At 42.1% G+C, this 16,085-nt stretch overlaps 1 protein-coding gene across 8 annotated transcripts in view; it reads right to left on the minus strand.

Annotated features, from left to right (window-relative positions):
• Positions 1-16,085, minus strand: part of Lrrc49 (leucine rich repeat containing 49) — a 106,820-nt gene that overhangs the window by 8,796 nt on the left and 81,939 nt on the right. For all 8 annotated transcript variants that reach the window (XM_052762821.1, XM_052762851.1, XM_052762843.1 and 5 more), the window contains 3 exons: positions 8,371-8,608; positions 6,854-7,039; positions 2,745-2,854 (listed from right to left, as the gene is read on the minus strand). In XM_052762821.1, the coding sequence (XP_052618781.1) occupies positions 2,745-2,854; positions 6,854-7,039; positions 8,371-8,608 (534 nt within the window). The remainder of the gene's footprint in view (positions 1-2,744; positions 2,855-6,853; positions 7,040-8,370; positions 8,609-16,085) is intronic.

Raw genomic sequence — 16,085 nt, forward strand, 5'->3', positions numbered from 1 at the left:
ACAAAAACTAAAGAGCACTTAAGCAGTACACACACATATGCAATTTAAAAAATCTATATACTTTGGCATACTATTGGCCCTTTTTCTATTCAACATTTAGGGGTAATTGTTCTTTCACAAAATAGCAAACAAACAAACAAAACCCCAAAACTTAAAAAGTATCCAGAGTATTTCTGAACTATATACCCTGTTTCTCAAAAATTGGAGTCTGCCACACAACTGTTCTTCACTTGGCACTTTCTGTTCTGGAACATCACAACCTGCTCCAGTTCCGATTCTTTGCTGTGACTGACACCATGACCAAAACCAACTTTGAGGATGAAAGGGTTTTTTGGCTTACACACCCAGGTCTCAATCTGAGGGAAGTTTGGACACAAACTCAAGATGGGAACCTGGAAACAGGAACCACGGAAGAACACCACGAAATGGTTTGTTCTCTAGTTCAGCTAGCTTTCTCCTGTGCATGGTGCCACTTAGAGTGGGTGGGCTCTCTCACATCAATCACCCCTCAAGACAGTCTCTCACAGACACGGCCACAGGCCAGTCTGATGCGGCAACTCTTCATTGAGGGTGCTCTTCCCAAGAGACTCTAGGCGCATCAAATCCAAGACAAACAGTAGGACACACCCGCTGTTTCACATAGGGACTGCTCATCATTTTTACAGCCACAAGTGGTTGCTTTGGTTATACTAATGGACATTCACTATTTTGTTACAAGCACAGGCTGTGATGAAAATCCTTGGACATATATTTGTGTTCATGTAATATAATTTCTAGAAAGAAATTCTGCTCTGTGAAAAGGTTAAGTCCAAAGGCATGGCCACCACAAGTATGTTAGGTATCACTGAGTTGCTATGAAAAGAACCACAGCACTGGCCATCACGGACAATAGCACATAGGATCCACTTCACTACACAGCATATCGTCAAGGTTGTGGCTCTTCCCACAGTTAGTTTATTATTTTAAAATTTGCATGGCTATAGCTTTGAATGGGGTCAAATGGGTTCTTTTTATTTTATTTTTTATTTTTTGAGACAGGGTTTCTCTTTGTAGCTTTGCGCCTTTCCTGGATCTTGCTCTGACAAGACCAGGCTGGCCTCGAACTCACAAAGATCCGCCTGCCTCTGCCTCCCAAGTGCTGGGATTAAAGGTGTGTGCCACCACTGCCCGGCTCTTTTTTATTTTTAAAGTTTAAGGTCTCCTATATTTTATATTCTGGCAACTTCATTGTTTGGGTTTTTGTTATTTTCCAACTGCACCAAGATAAGTTTTTTGGCTCTCTTGACTCCTTAGCAACACCGCCTCCTGTGACTCCTGGGTCAGCCATGCCATGCTGACTCTGAACTCCTGTTATTACCACAGAGCTGCACCTCCATGCTCCTAACTCCCTGCATCTCATGATTATCAGCCTGTATAATGCTGATTGGAGACAATAATCTGTATGAGTGTGGTCTTTAAATGCACAGAGGTTTTCTCTGAGTGTAAGGTGTGTTCAGCCTCTACAAACATCCCATGCATGCTTAGATACTTTTTCACTATCTGACTTTGGGCATGAGGTACTGGGAACAAGGTTTGAAATATATTTATTTGATGTATTATTAAAAATTCTTCATATTTTCTTATTTTAATTTATTTGATCTGATTTATGAGGCCCTTCTATTTTCAAGTTATTAAATCATCTAAATACATAAAAGTTATTCAGAAGAGCATAATTTTCATTGATTTCTATTTAAACTATCATTTCTTTTTTTTTTTTTGTTTTTTTTTGTTTTGTTTTTTCGAGACAGGGTTTCTCTGTGTAGCTTTGCGCCTTTCCTGAAACTCACTTGGTAGTCCAGGCTGGCCTCGAACTCACAGAGATCCGCCTGGCTCTGCCTCCCGAGTGCTGGGATTAAAGGCGTGCGCCACCACCGCCCAGCAAACTATCATTTCTTAATTTAATAGCTTATCAGTATTTTTTGTATTTTCCCCCCAACTATTTTTGTGTATTTGTTGGGGGGGATGATGGGCTGTGTGTGTGAGAGAGAGTATGTGAGTGTGTGTGTAGGTCAGAAGTTGACATCTGGATGTCTTCCTCAGTTGCTTCTTCACTTTATTTTGAGACAGGTCCTCTCACCCAGCCTGGAGGTTGTCATTTCAGATGGATTGGTTGGCCAGTGAGCTCCTGACCTGCCTGTTTCTGTCCCTCAGTTCTGTGGTTAGACAAGACTGCCACATCTGGCTCTTACAGGGGTGCTGGGGATCTGAACTTAGGTCCTCACATTTGTTTGGCAAGCACTTTACCCTCAGGATGGTTTTACTTCAGAATAATTCTGTAGGTTGTAGACGGGATTTTCATTGATCAGTCAAATGCACTTGAATGAGATTTTCATTGAATAAGTCAAATGCATGTGAATTCAGAACCAAACAATCCTGTTTATAATTCTTTTTTTAAATAGATCTCTTTCCCCCTATTCTAAACCTAAAAACTCCCTACTCACTCCCAAAGAAACAGATTAAACAGGCAGCCTTTTCCAGTGTTCTCAATACAGCTAGTCTCTACCCATTCTCTTGCTGCATCCAACAGACCGTACTTGAATTGTTTATGTGCCTCTTTATTAGACTGTAACCACAGTAGAACAAGCACTGAGTTTATAGAGGGCCAGCCGTAAGATAAGCCTGGGGTACGTGTCTGCCTGATACATAGGTGCACAGTTAAGAGATATTTCTAGTGCAACAGTAATCTATAAAAAATTCAGGGTTACCTGGCATCACCCAGAATTGAAATCATGCGGTACTGAGGCAACTCAGAAGATGCCACATGGGCTAGGATTCCAAAGAGCCGCTCGGCCATTATCATGTCGTTTTGTGTCACCTGAGAAGAAATGGTAGAAAAGGGTCAAAAATGACATTGCTTCTTAGCTGCTTATAACAAATACAGTTCCAAAGAAATGTCTGGATTTCATGTGTTCTTTTAGCACAGAAAAGGACACTTCCCTGGGCTCTGGAAGAGTCTTCACTGAGATTCCGCTTTTTCCTTTGAGTCTACTTATAATGGAGATGCTCAAACGTGACTCCTGGAAGCTTACTTGGGTTTGACAAGTTAGCTCTGACATGGAAGTCATGTTTCCTGAGGACTGCACTTGAGGTACCTTAAATTCTTACAGGATGTTTTTCTTTTATTTCATGTTTATGTGTGTGTGGTATACATGCATTCATGTACTTGTGTTTGGTGTGTGGGCCACGTGCATGTGGCTGCATGTGTGCACATGTGTGCATGCATCTGTGGAGGCTCAAGGCTGATGTCATAATCTTCCTCAATCATTATTCCACACCACATTTTGAAGCAGTCAAACCCAGAGCTCACTGACACATACACTCTCACTATCCATCTTACTCCAGGATCCCACCTCTGCCTTCGAGACTGGAATTACAGGTGGGCATTTATGTGGATGCTGGGGATCTAAATTCCAACTTCTTGTTTGCTTAGCAAGCATTTTAACAGCTGAGTCATCTCCCTGATTCTTAAAGAATATCTTAAAAAGGAATACTTGAGTTAGGCTGATTCAGAGAGGAATGCCAACGGGAGAGATTCATCTTAACAAGGTGCTGCTCACGGGCTTGCCCTGTTAAGGACAATTTGTCCCTTCCTTGAGACGGAATGCTTAGTAGGCTAGCAAAGATACTCCAGTGCATTCTAATCCATGAAAACCTCTTCCCTATAAAGAATAACAGTTGCCGGGCGGTGGTGGCGCACGCCTTTAATCCCAGCACTCGGGAGGCAGAGCCAGGCGGATCTCTGTGAGTTCGAGGCCAGCCTGGGCTACCAAGTGAGTTCCAGGAGAGGCGCAAAGCTGCACAGAGAGACCCTGTCTCGAAAAATCCAAAAAAAAAAAAAAAAAAAAAAAACAAACCCCCCCCCCAAAAAAAAACCCAGAGACAAAATAGCATTAGAATTTTGCATTCTATCCTTCTAGTACTTTTTCTGCTTTGGTTTTTGAGACAGGGTCTCACTTTGTAGCTCTAGCAGGCATGGAGCTCACTATGTAGACCAGACTGACCTTGAACTCACAGAGATCCACCTGTCTCTGCCTCTTGAGTGCTGGGATTAAAGGTGTGCATCACTACTTCCAGCCCTCTTCCAGTACTTTTTATAGTTATAAATGCTTAATAGATTTTTGAAAAAAAATTCTATTTGAGTTTTAATTCTACTATGACATTAAAGAGATGGAGCTTAAAGAATCAATGTAAAACAGGGTGGCTTGCATTTTCAATACAGTTGGTTGTTCTACACAGTGTAACTTGATTCACCAACCCGGACCCATGTGGTCCCCTCAGGAACATTTGGCAACACCTGGTTAGGGGTGTTACTCACATCTACTGCATAGGGCCAGGGATGCTGTTAAATGTGTTTTTTTTGGTTTCATTTTGTTTGAGACAGGGTTTCTCTGTGTAGCTTTGAAGCCTGTCCTGGAATTCACTCTGTAGACCAGGCTGGCCTCAAACTCACAGAGATCCGCCTGGCTCTGCCCACCAAGTGCTGGGATTAAAGGTGTGCGCCACCACCGCCAGGTGCTGCTAAATGTTTTAAATGCACAAGAGAACTGCCACCATGGTTATCTGCCCCAAGTCAGCAGAGAACTGCCACCTGGTTATCTGCCCCAAGTCAGCAGAGCAGAAGCTGAGAAAGCCTTTATCTTTGTGTAAGCAGTTTTAGATTTTTTTTTAAAAATACAAGGGGCCTCCATCTATTTATTTATTTAGAGAGAGTGTATGTGTGTGGTATAGGTATATGTGTACTTGTGTGTCTGCATGTGTAGATATACTCACCAATGCACGCGCACACACAGGACAGAGATTGATGTCAATGTTTCCCAGGTCACTCTCAATCTGCTGTCTATAAGGCAGGTTTTCATTCGGCCTGGATCTTGCAGTTTCAGGTAGACAGGCTGGCCACTGAGGCCATGGGACCTACCCTTCCCTGTCTTACCCAGCTCTAGGGTTCCAGCTATGTGCCGCCATGCCTCACTCACTTCTGCGTGGGTTTGAGGGATCTACACCTAGGTTCTCAGACCTGCACAGACAGCGCTTTTCAGACTGAGCCATCTCTGCAGTGTCCCAAGCCTTTTGGCACCAGGAGACAAGGCCTCACAGCAAACTTCCTGTCTCGGCCTCTCCAGTATCGGAAGAGCAGGGTTGTGTGTATTTGTGATAATAGATCACAAAAAAATCTTCTGAGGAAAAGCCCACAGTTTGCATATAATTCGTATACATTGTATTTACATCAATCAGTGTACACTGGTTCTTCCCTATCCTGGGCAGTCATGGTTAGGGATGCTGCTGTTGTCTGGTCCAACACGGTCACCTAGTGGCCAGTGCAGGCCACTGCTCCATCTTCTTGATGCTCATGATTCAATCCGACCTCTAGCAATACCACTCTATTACAGAAGGGGAGGTATAATGTAGCATATATGGTATAAAATGGCAAGAATATGGGGGCGGGCATATCTATCCTTCAGGTATTTTAATAACAAAGTATTTGTGGCACTGAAATTTTCTAAAAGTTAAACTAGAACATTGCATTGGCTCTGTTTAACTCCCTGTACAATTACAATGCTCCTTGTTTCAGCAGTCCTGTAGAGATGCACATCCCACAGCTGGGTCATTCACTACTGACAGCTGATTAGCACACCCAGTTAGGCCATCAATGAGGAAGAATCCTTCGTTTGCAGCCCAGAGAACCTGCCTATTGTATTTCCAGTCCAGACTAACTTTGAAAACCCTCCCACTAGTTTGAATGTAGACTCCCAAGATCTAGTTGCGGGACTTTTAGTCATCCGAAGGTTCCAGACTTTCCTGGCACTTTAACAGAAGGCTGACACTATGGCCCTGGGCCTACTATGGTTGAGGTATGGTATGGTTGCTTTTGACACTGACCCCCAGATCTCCATGCTACCAACAATCTGCTGGATTGTTGCAGGTCTAGGCCAGAGGCAGCTGTGGTGTCTGTTGTGAAGCAATATTATGCCAGCAAAGCTAACTACAGCTCATCTTATAACAGGGAAGTCTTCTGACCTTCAAGGGGCCCCACAGTGAGAGTAACAACAATTAAAAGATGGCTTCCCTTCAGAAGATCATTTAGCTTCAGTAGCAACAGAAGCATAGTCCCCCCCCCCAATTAATATCTAAAGAGAAAACAGTCTTTGAGTAGCTGATTAGCCTTGGGACAAACTCAGAAAAATCAATCTAAAAATAGCTTTCCATGAATAATTTTCCAGTTATTCAGCTCAGACCTGAGTTATCCCACATCATGCCACAGCAGCCACAACCAACTATTAACGGAGGAGTACAGATGTGAGCTCAGATTCTCTCCCTCCACTTTAGTCTTTCCTTCTTTATTAGTGGACATTTGGTTTGACTTCCTCATCCTCTCATGTATGCCAGAGTCTGCAGAGCATTTTGAAAAATAAAAAGGTTGCCTTACCTGCAAAAGTCACATGTTTTGCCTTTTTAAAATGTCACTTTCTTTCAAGTTTTACTTCTCTGAATGTTCACAAACACTAGGAAAAGCAGGTACTATTCACCAGGAAAAAACATCTGTCTACTGCTTCAGATCCTTTGCTTGCATGTGTGTGTGTGTAAATTTGTGTGAATTTGTGTGTGTGTTTGTGTGCATATGTGTGTGTACACACGTGTGCATGTGTGCACATGCATTGCTTAGTATGGTTTTTTTTTTAATATTCTGAATGCGGAGAGTTTGTTTTTAGGAAACAGTGTTTCTGCACAGTTCTAGCACAGTCAGGTTTATAAACCTGTGCGGTCGGGGGCTCCGTCAAGTGGAAGCTCACTCTGCAGTCCGCTTTGCTTTTCTTACCTCCGTTCCATTTATTTTCTGCATGCTGAAGTGGCTGAGCCTAAACAGCACATAGTACTTCCAGAGCGTGAAGTTGACCACTGGGTTTCCCTGAGGATCGATTGTCAACTGGTCAACCCGACGAAGCTGTGCTAGTGCGTTGAACTGCTGCAGCATTACAAGGTTGGTCTCCTTGAATTTAAGGTGCTGCAATAAGAAACCACATGCAAGGTCTTCGCTTGGAGTTTAAACACCTTAAAAACTAACATTAACACTTAACAGGCCATTTCCCATGGAACTCTGCAAGCGTCAGGCTTAGTAATACATTTTCAGTCACATTAAGTCAACAAATGCTCTAAGTTCACTGAACTTCAATGTGCCCAATCCATCTGTCATTGATGGCATTGAGCCCAAACTGACTCCTCCTGCAAAGGATATCCTCAACAACCAGGATCCCTCAGTGTTATCTAAATGTCAAACAATCCAGACTCTTTCAGGCTTTACATATTCTACACATTGTGCATAAACATTCATGTATAAAGGAAAGACTGGAACATTCCAGAAATTTCTAAGTACAGGATGCACTCTGGTCCTGAGGACTAGCATTGTCAACACTGTGTCTTTCTGAAAACTGTGCTGGTCACTTAAATTGGTGAAGCAGAAGCAAACCGCTGAACAGAAACACTGAGGCAAATGGTCGATTTGTGAACTTGAATATTCTCTCCAAACACCTGCCTCTGCTGCTACCCATCTTCTTTAGGGATGATGAAGAAGAAAAACACGTATACCATAAAAGGATGCCTAGAGAAACACAATGTGGAAAAGCTCAAGAGGAAGCTCACTGTATGACTGTTTCCTTATGCCTGTCAGTAACCAGTGCAATACCATGACCGGGCAAGCTGCCTTGAGTCAGCAGCCTCAAGTTTCTTCCATGCTGTCAGAGGACTATTGACAGATCACATACTGAACATACATGCCCTGTCCATACCAGTTTCAGATCATGTAATGAACATACATGCCCTGTCCATACCAGTTTCAGATCATGTAATGAACATACATGCCCTGTCCATACCAGTTTCAGATCATGTAATGAACATACATGCCCTGTCCATATTAGTTTCAGATCATGTAATGAACATACATGCCCTGTCCATACCAGTATCAGATCATGTAATGAACATACATGCCCTTGTCCATATTAGTTTCAGATCATGTAATGAACATACATGCCCCATCCATACAGTTTCAATGCCTGAATACATGCTATAGGGCTGGGTGACCTTCTTTGTAAAACTGAAATAGATAATGTGCATACAATTCCATTGGTCTTTTCTACTGCATAAAGGATTGTTTTTAGCGATATAATTCCTAATATTAACACAAACCTGCAAGGCCATTTATGGAACTAATTTAAATTCCAGTGCCAGAAACCCAGCACAAAAGCAACTACAGAAACTGAAGCTGAAACAGGCTTTGGCCTGAACACACCAGTCATAATGAGGAACAACTCACACACACTTCCAACGGAAAGTGCTTACCAGAGAGTTTGGAAACTTCATCTTCAGTTTGGGAAGCACCTGGACGATTTCATCAAATTCGATGAATGTGAAGGAGACGGTGGTGACCATGCCGGCAGTTTGGATACTCCAGTTCCGGTCCAGGCACTCCAGTGCCCCTGAGCCATACAGTGAGAGGGTGTCTCCTTCTATCTCCACCAAGTGTGTTTCTGTGGTCGACAAACCTTGTAACGCACTGCTGAGCCCTGGGTCTAGAGACCTGCAAAAGTCTTTTTTTAAGTAAAGTCTTGAGCATGCAAAGGAAATAATAGGCTAGAACAGCATGCTGGAAAGCACTTTACAGTTTATATTCATTAACTCCATTTCTATAATTAAACCCAGAGCATCCTAGATTAATTTTTATTAGCTTTTTTAAAATTAGCTTATAAAGTAATGACTTGTTACGGCATTTTCCTATTCACTGTTGTTGATCCCCCTCCCCCACCTCATCTGTCTCCTGCTGGTCCCCCTCCTCCCCACACAGCCTCCCTCATGCTTTCATGGTCATGTATCCTTAGACTAATTTACCAGATTATCTGAAAGATTAACATTAATATCCAATCTTGTATTTTAGCTGAAAGTAGAAAAATTATTAATAAAAACCCACCTCCAAGTCCAAATTACTCATCATATTAACAAAAAGTAATAATTTTATATACCTTAAATACATCATTGAAATCTTTTTATATCAATATAAATATACTTTCCCAATTTACAAATTTATCTAGCTAAATACATTTTACAATATATTTCCATAAGACATTATAAAATATTATTTATAAAATACAATAAAAATGTTTGCAATATATTACATTAAACTATCTATTTTCTGTCTTAGTTACTGAGTTAAGTGAGCAATGCTAACTCTGTTTTTGAATGGTCTGATAACAGAAAAAACTATAAATGTATAGTTCAGTTGTAATCAATAAAAATCAATCAAGTCTTCCTCCCTGAATTGAAACAAGAGTGAAAAAAACAAATTATGCTACACATACAAATCATATTAGATACTCTACTGATAGGATCATTTCTATTATTCCCAAAGCAGGAGCCATGCTGCCTATGAAAGCCAACCTGAATGGCAAGCAGAGAATAAATAAAGCTCCTTGATCCAATTTAAATTTTTGGCTCTGTAAATAGAACTGTAATGTTATGGGTCTGTCCAGCTCAACACTTGACGTTTGCTCCGTGTTTTCACTTGGGATTTTATTCTCTGCCCTTGTCGGTTTCCTGCATGGCAAGCTTGTGGACTCATCCTGTGCTTCAGATCTCAGACCAACTATAATTATATGCTGGCAATTTTGTCTCCTCCTCCACATAGTGAGTTCATGAAACTGAAGAGCATGTCTTCACATCTGGAGACTCTCAGGTCCACTAATGGGCTTTTCGCAACATATTAATTGATTATGAAGAAGCTGAAGAGCAAATGTCTTCACATCTGGAGACTCTCAGGTCCACTAATGGGCTTTTCACAACATATTAATTGATTATGAAGGATCTTTAATGGTTTTAAATTCTGGTGTTGGACAGTAAGCCTGACAAATGGTTATCCCATTGGTTTATTAGATTTATTAGATTTGTGAACTGCTACACATCTGTCTATTTGTTAACAATTTAGCTAATGATATTTGTGTACTTAAAGTGAATATGCAACTAAGAAAATACACACAATTATTTCGTATGCAATCCTTAATTTTTTTTTTTTTGGTTTTTCGAGACAGGGTTTCTCTGTGTAGCTTTGCGCCTTTCCTGGATCTTGCTCTGTAGACCAGGCTGGCCTCGAACTCACAGGGATCTGCCTGGCTCTGCCTCCCGAGTGCTGGGATTAAAGGCGTGCGCCACCACCGCCCGGCGCAATCCTTAACTTTTATCAAAGGATTAAGAGGGGCAATATTCAAACACCCCATGAGTAGTGGTGTAGACTAGCCTTAGGTGGTCTTCGAAAGGAAAAACTGCTAACAGCACAGAATTAAAAAAGAATTGTTTCCATCTATTGTGCTTTGGACAACATACTGAGGCAGGCAGAGCAGTAGGATTCCTGCTCAGACAGGGCAGGAGACAGCACTTAGCATTTGCTGCACTAAAAGGACGAAGTATTGATGGCTCACACACTCAGTCCCAGTACTGACAGCAGTGCACTGCAACACTGCTCACTGCAACACTGCACACTGCTCACTGCACACTGCTCACTGCACACTGCTCACCTCAACACTGCTCACTGCACACTGCTCACCGCAACACTGCACACTGCTCACTGCTCACCACAACACTGCACACTGCTCACTGCAACACTGCTCACTGCACACTGCTCACCACAACACTGCACACTGCTCACTGCTCACCGCAACACTGCACACTGCTCACTGCAACACTGCTCACCAGACAGAGTGCCTTTTGAGTGTCAGTCCTGCTGCATGTATTACAGTAGAACCAACATCTAGCAATGCCCAGCTCAAAAAATATTTCTTGAATTAATAACCAAGAGGACGTTCAGGGGTATCTGTTCAATTTTTAAGGATGCTATGGTATGAGCAAACAGGCAGAATGGATGATATGGACGCATAGTGAGTTAACAAGGCTAGGTGAGACAGAGACATGTAGTAAAAGGTGTGGGGGTGCCTCATGGCCACAGCAACCAGAAAAGTTTAGTTTAAATGTCAGTATAGTGGATAATTAGCTAGATACTAAAGTGATGGATGAGCAAACCCATTGGGAAGTGATCTTGTCCCATATCAGATATTTAATAGCAGCTTACTCTTCTTCTGCTATGTGATTAAAAGATGAGGAATATAGTAGAGCGGTGGTGGCATACTCCTTTAACCCCAGCACTCAGGAGGCAAAGGCAGGTGAATCTCTCTGAGTTTGAGGTTAACCTAGTCTACAGAGTGAGTTCTAGGATAGCCAAGGCTACACAGAGAAACCCTGTCTCAAAAAACAAAAAAATAGGAACATAAACTCTAGAGTAAAAAGTCTATTATCATGAGGAAATTATTCTGTGTACACTTTTGGCAAGCACGCTGTTGGGAAAAGAAGTAAAAAAGTAAATAAGCCTAGAGTTAGGACGCTGTAACACAATCAGAAAGCTAAGCCAAAGGGAGTTCCAGCTGCTTCAGCCCTCATGAGACACTTGGCTGCTGAGCTGGAGACAGCCTTGGCCTTCCCCGGAAGAAGCAGAGCAGCTGCCACCCAGGTCATGGAAAGCTAAGACAGTTCATGATGAGCTACTGGGGTTAGCCTTACACTGAGGCCACTACTTACTAATTTGCTTCCCTAACAAGGCCTGCTCAGTTTCCATACAAATGACTTTGAAAGCTCACTGAACCATGTTTGTATGATGGAGCATATCCCTGCAGCTTTCCTTGGATAGACGACAGCTATGTCCACATCTCTGTTTAGTTAGAGCTATGCACACAGTCGTTCATTTGTTAACTCATCAAACATCACCTGAAAGCCTGCTGTGGACAGAGTTCTGTGCTAAGTCTTCTGGCACAGGTGACTAAGTCATCTGCAGTGATACGGGCAGTGAGCAGAGAAAGCATGCTTTTTTTTTTTTTTTTTTTTTTTTTTTTTTTTGCTATATCAAGACTATTGCTTGTAAAGCCAAATTAGGGAGTTATAGTTCCCCAAATATGGCAGTTGTAATCCAATCAAGCAAGCCATATAATTTCTAAACCAAAATGACCTCACTATGTCATTGAACTAATCAGTAGGTTTTGCAGAGGTACTTTGTGTGAGGTACTGTGATAGGCACTGGAGATATAAAAAGAAATCAAGATAAACCTGCCCTCCAAGATTTTCCACTCTAGGTAGAGGATGGAGAAGAAGGTAAACACACATTAAATATAATGTGCTTGTTGTCACAGAATGAGTATTTCAACCTCACTCTATGGAAACAGAAAAAAGAGTGACAAGTTCTTTTAGGGGGAGAAGCTGGGTCTCAAAAGGAAGTAGCCTTTGAACTGACCCTTGAGTCGTGGGCACAGTGCTTTACCAGGGGAAGAGAAAGGGCAGAGGAACAGGGGGAGGACAGAAGCCTGACTATGTGTAACAGTGGAGACAGCTCAGTTTCAATGTGACACAGGACTATAACACTGACACTGTAAGACAGGAGAGCAGTACAGAAGTGAAGCTGAAAAGTCAGACGCTATCCCACAGGGATGAAGACCAGCGGGAGGCTTTCAGCGAAAAGGGAGAGACCATATCCAGTGAGCCTGGGATTTAGCTCAGAAGTAGCACACCGTCATGTCTGAGGCCCTGAGATCAACCTTCAGCAATGTGCACACATACAAGGAAGGAAGGAAAGAAGGAAGGAAGGAAGGAAGGGAGGGAGGGAGGGAGGGAGGGAGGCAGGTCAGGCAGCCACAGTTGGAGCCTTTGTAAAGTAACTCCAAAGAGCCACATACGGTGTAAGTACTTGTGCTGGGATATGTGGATGAAGAGCATGCATCCTCTGCCTTCAGGAACCCACTTCAGACCTATTAGTACATCTATTGGTGAAGGATTTGGGAGGAAGAGGCTGGATGCAGGGGGATTAATAAGACTGGTGCAAAGTCAACCAGCCCACAAGAGGGCATAACAGAAAGATATGGTAAACTACAGGGGAGGTGGCATTGCCAAGAAAATCAGAAGGTTCTGGATTTCTGAGTTTGAGGTTCCTTGTTTATAAATGGCAATTCCATAACACTGTGTTTTCAGAGGTGCTGTGAAAACTAGAAATAATAAAGGCATAAAGTCATGCCTTGTACTTAGTTCAATACATTTAGGGATCATTATCAATGAAGGACACCACATTACCAGGTATTTAGGAGAAGATAAAAGGGGGACTTAATGGTTAACTGGCCATAGACAATGAGGAGAGAAGAAAGAACTGGGTACAACTTCAACTTTTAGGGAGTGGCTGGGCCCCGCCAGCTCCCTACCCCCACTCAGCCTGAATCTACAGCATGAAAAAGGCAGTGGTCTTCCGTGGAGGCTCTGTGGTTTTCAAACTTGATTGTGCATAAAGCTAAATATCTTACTACTTATATTCACCAACTCAAAGATTAGTAAGTGATGGCAGGCAGCAGGATCTCCAGTGGGGGTTATCTTCAAGCTCTTTAGTGGTCAATTTCAAGTCCAGATACTGTCTATCCAACCAGCTCTCTCTAAGAGAACCAGGAAATGCCCTATGTCTTCTCAGTTACTGGAGGAACCTAAGGAAAGGCAGGGGGTTGGCTTGATGCAGTAAAGTGTCAAATTCTTAAGAGCCAGGCTAACTGCAATCTGCACCCAATGTACACGCTGACAAAAAGGACACTCTTCCAGGGGCCTACACCTTTCTTTTTTTTTTTTTTTCTTTTTTTCCTTTAGGCTTCTTATAACAGGCAAGAACAGGAATATTTCAAGTCTTTCAGATGATTTTTCCCCACCAAGTAAGTGGTGCTGATTCCTACAATAACTCATTTTATGAATTTTCTATTACAACATTCGTGTGTGTGGAAATTCATTTTATGCATTATATTTTATTATAGTAGTGTTGGCTAAAAGGCCAGTGTTCATAGACAGGAAATGACCAAAAATAAGCCAGCTTCACTACATGCATCCAATGTAAGCAAAGGAAACATTACACCTAGTATTTTGCCATTTCTGCTGGGCAAAGACCTTTGCAGTGTGTCATTTACTGCTGAGCTGTCCCAAGTTCAAGGAACAGTAAAATCATTAATGGGATATACCAAGTGTTAAAGAATTTCTTTCCTTTATATGCCATGTTTTCATGGACACTTGTTCTAGGCATTTATTTATATACCCAGGAGTCAGAGGTCATGGACACTGTAACACAATAATGACCTATTTTTTCAGCATTATGAAATACTAAGGACTATCAATGATAGTTTAAAGTAGAAAACCACCTGTAGTATTTAAACACAAGTTGAACCACTAAAGAAAAGACTTAGTGGCTCTCTACATTAGCCTTACACCTTTAGGAAGAATGGCTTACATCACTGTTCAAAGGCAAGCGTTATTTTATTTTAAAGATTTATAAAGAATGTCGGAATACAATCTCTAACATTTAAAATGCTTTACTCTATACTCTCAAGCAAAACAGTAGAGAGGAATGAGCATACATGTCTAATCCCTTCCTTCAAGGTGCCATTCAGGAACGTCAAGGGACTGAGAAGGTCTAAAGTCACAGGAACTCCAGATGGAGGGACTGTTGGCAGCAGGGAGCTCAGCAAGCTTAGGAGGCTGGAGAGTGGAGGCTGTCCCGTGCTGAAGAAGGACAAACTGCAGCCTTGGCTATGCAATGGGAACACGGATAAAGACGGCAGCCACTCAGCTGAGAGGGCCCTTCAAAGGACAGACAGGATAGGAGTGAGAAGGGAAGACACAGAGAGTAAATGAAGTTCTGAAGGACTAGACTTGGGGACCAAGCTTGGAGGCAGAGCTCTCACCGAGAACAGTGATGCCTTGGGTTAATCCCTAGCATTGAGTGAGGAAGAAAGAAACTCCCACCTACTCCCATTGCTAAGAAAACATTCAGCTAGATCCCAGTGGGGAAAGGAAAGAGTACTCTGAATGTAACACCAGAGTAGTGGTTGTTCCTATAGACGGAAATGAAAAGTCAGCCCTTGCCTCAAACATGCAAGTCAATATGAGGTGTAGCCAAGATGATGAAGACCACCATTTAAACTTTTATGAAACAAAATGGGGACAATATTTTTAGAATTTCTTTCTTATGCAATATCTAAATGGGCAATCCATAAAGGAAAAGCTATGCGTGTTGGTATTCTCATCTATAAATGGGCAATCCATAAAGGAAAAGCTATGCATGTTGGTATTCTCATCTATAACTTGCATTTAAAGTCACTGACATCACAAGCTTCCCAAGCTAGACAGTAGAGAATGAGAAGAAAATCTCAGAGTAAGAGCTGAGGGATTCTACCACTTACGAGGCTGAAAGGATAGAAAGAAATAAGAGAAATAGAAGAGGATATGAGATCAAAATATAATACCAGGAAAAAGTCACAGTCTACAGTGACATGGTAAAACAAGGCAGTAGGAAGGCAGCGACAAGACTGGACTAGGCCTGGAGACAGTGGACTTCAGCAAGGGTGGCTCTTCTCAAGAGACATGAGAGAAACTTGACTATAGTACAGGGACACTCCTTTCAGCTTTAAAAATAGCGTGCACTATGAAATGCCAGATTAAAAAGAATCTGTGTAGGAACAGAATGGCTCAGATATGGAGCAAACCACAGTGTGGTAAGGTTTGGACAGTTCTGATAGGTGATGAAAAGAGGGTGTCTGAATTTGATGCTGGGGTTCTTCTCTCTGAGTGACATGGAGGGCAGAAGAGCATCATAGTACATAGCTTAGTTCTGAAGTCAAAAAATACATATCCCATAGAAACCTCAGCTCTACTAAACAGTTGTGAAGGTTTAAATGCTATCAGCTGACCAAGTTTTATGCTTGCAGAGCAGATGTAAATGTTATTGATCCTGTAATGTAACAGCACATATCACAGACTCTACTAGAGTCCTAAAGAGGGAGGAAACAGAATAGGAGTCAGATTATGGACTCACTCTAATACAAAATCATGCACCCCAGAAAAGCAGTCAGATCAACAGACTCTGAATTCTAACATCTAAAAATGACGATAACCAGAGGAATACTCAATGAGGAACAGCTAATGTGGTGAATTTCAGTGGGACGGTCTGG

This window comes from Peromyscus californicus, unplaced genomic scaffold (assembly GCF_007827085.1).
Source record: "Peromyscus californicus insignis strain IS unplaced genomic scaffold, ASM782708v3 Scaffold_11__1_contigs__length_118956290, whole genome shotgun sequence".
NCBI lineage: Eukaryota > Metazoa > Chordata > Mammalia > Rodentia > Cricetidae > Peromyscus > Peromyscus californicus.